Raw genomic sequence first — 1,421 nt, 5'->3', positions numbered from 1 at the left:
CAAATTTCACGAACGAATTGCTGCCTATTATTAAGAAAACTGCGTTCGGAGAGAACCACTGGCTACCTCACAAGCACTTGGAGCATGCTCCGCATATTTTACAATATATGGCTTCACTCTACTGGTCATTTGGACTCATGTCAGCGTCAAGCGAGCCCGAGTTCCCGAAAACCACAGCGCAGTGTATCTTCAGTGCTATAACCATGACGACGGGCTTCTTTCTCTTCGCCTACGTGATCGGTAAATTCACAGATATCATCGAGCTCACGACCTCGGAAACCAGGGAATTCAACGCCAAGATGGGGGCTGTTCGGCAGATGCTCAACCATTTCCAACTCCCTGACGCTCTTCAAGAACGGCTGAAAACTTTCGTCCTGTTCAAACGTTTCCATACAATCACGCAGGAACACCTTCTTGTTCATTGCCTGCCACCGTCGTTACTTACGGACATCCGTCTTGTTCATCTGAAGCGTATGATTGAGCGAGTGGAATTTCTAAGTGGCATGGAGGGATCTGTCACTCGAATGCTGGTCTCTCAATTCACACAAGTGCTAGTGTCTCGTGGAGAATTCGTCTGTACACTGGGATCCAAGAGCAGCGATATGTATTTTGTTTTCACGGGAGTCTTAGACGTCCTGCTACCTCTGCACGCGATTGCCACAGCCACAAAAACAGATGTGACCATGCAGAAGAAAGGGTCTGATAAGGTGCAAAGTGGAGCACCGGCAAAGTTGTGGCGTCTTGGAGTTCGTCAGACTTCTCGAGCTGCAGTTCAGAAAAGTAGCAGGATTAATACTACTGAACAACTGAAGAAAGTGAACGAGATCTCGGCTGGCAGCTACTTTGGAGAAAACGGACTCTTCACCAATGGCAGACGTGATGACTATATTCAAGCCCAGACGTCTTGTATTCTGTATAAACTCTCTCGCGAATCGTTGGAGCTCGTGTTTGATCGATACCCGGAGTGGAAGGACAAAGTCACGAGAATTGTGAATATCCATCGCGAACAAAACAGACTTTTGCAGCTTTCTCGAGAGGAGCAGCGTCGAGGAACGGATGCCACTACTGGTTTAATGTTATCTCGGGCAGACATTATGAACGAGCGAGCCGACCGCATCAAGGACGAACTTCAGCACGTGCGTTTGCAGCACGGGGGGAGTGGCAGTGGTGGCTTCGTGACGGATACACGTCGAGTCGTTCTCGAGTTGTTAAATCGATTCGTTGTGACGCCATTCTATTGTCTTGTGGAGGGAACCGAAGTGCAGAGCAGTTTCCATCTGTCGTGGCTTCGGTTCATGGTGGTTTGCATCGTGTACGTCTCCATTTTGACGCCATATCAAGTGGCCATGGACAATCTAGACCGCTTCACTCCAATGGCGATCGTAATGAGAGCTTTTGGGCTACTGTGCGAACTCGTCTTC

The 1,421-nt window shown here is 48.8% G+C and overlaps 1 protein-coding gene across 1 annotated transcript; it reads left to right on the top strand.

The window, feature by feature from the left end:
• Positions 1 to 107: 107 nt before the first annotated feature.
• PITG_21537 (Voltage-gated Ion Channel (VIC) Superfamily) lies at positions 108 to 1,329 on the top strand (the record flags this gene model as incomplete). Its single annotated transcript, XM_002894983.1, has 3 exons — positions 108 to 677; positions 813 to 1,136; positions 1,261 to 1,329. The coding sequence occupies 3 exons, from the start codon at positions 108 to 110 to the stop codon at positions 1,327 to 1,329; spliced, it is 963 nt and encodes a 320-aa protein (XP_002895029.1).
• Between the last annotated feature and the right edge of the window lie 92 nt (positions 1,330 to 1,421).

This window comes from Phytophthora infestans, genomic scaffold (genome assembly GCF_000142945.1).
Source record: "Phytophthora infestans T30-4 supercont1.314 genomic scaffold, whole genome shotgun sequence".
In the NCBI taxonomy this organism is placed as follows: Eukaryota; Oomycota; class Peronosporomycetes; order Peronosporales; family Peronosporaceae; genus Phytophthora; species Phytophthora infestans.
This window is presented reverse-complemented; position numbering and strand designations above follow the sequence as displayed.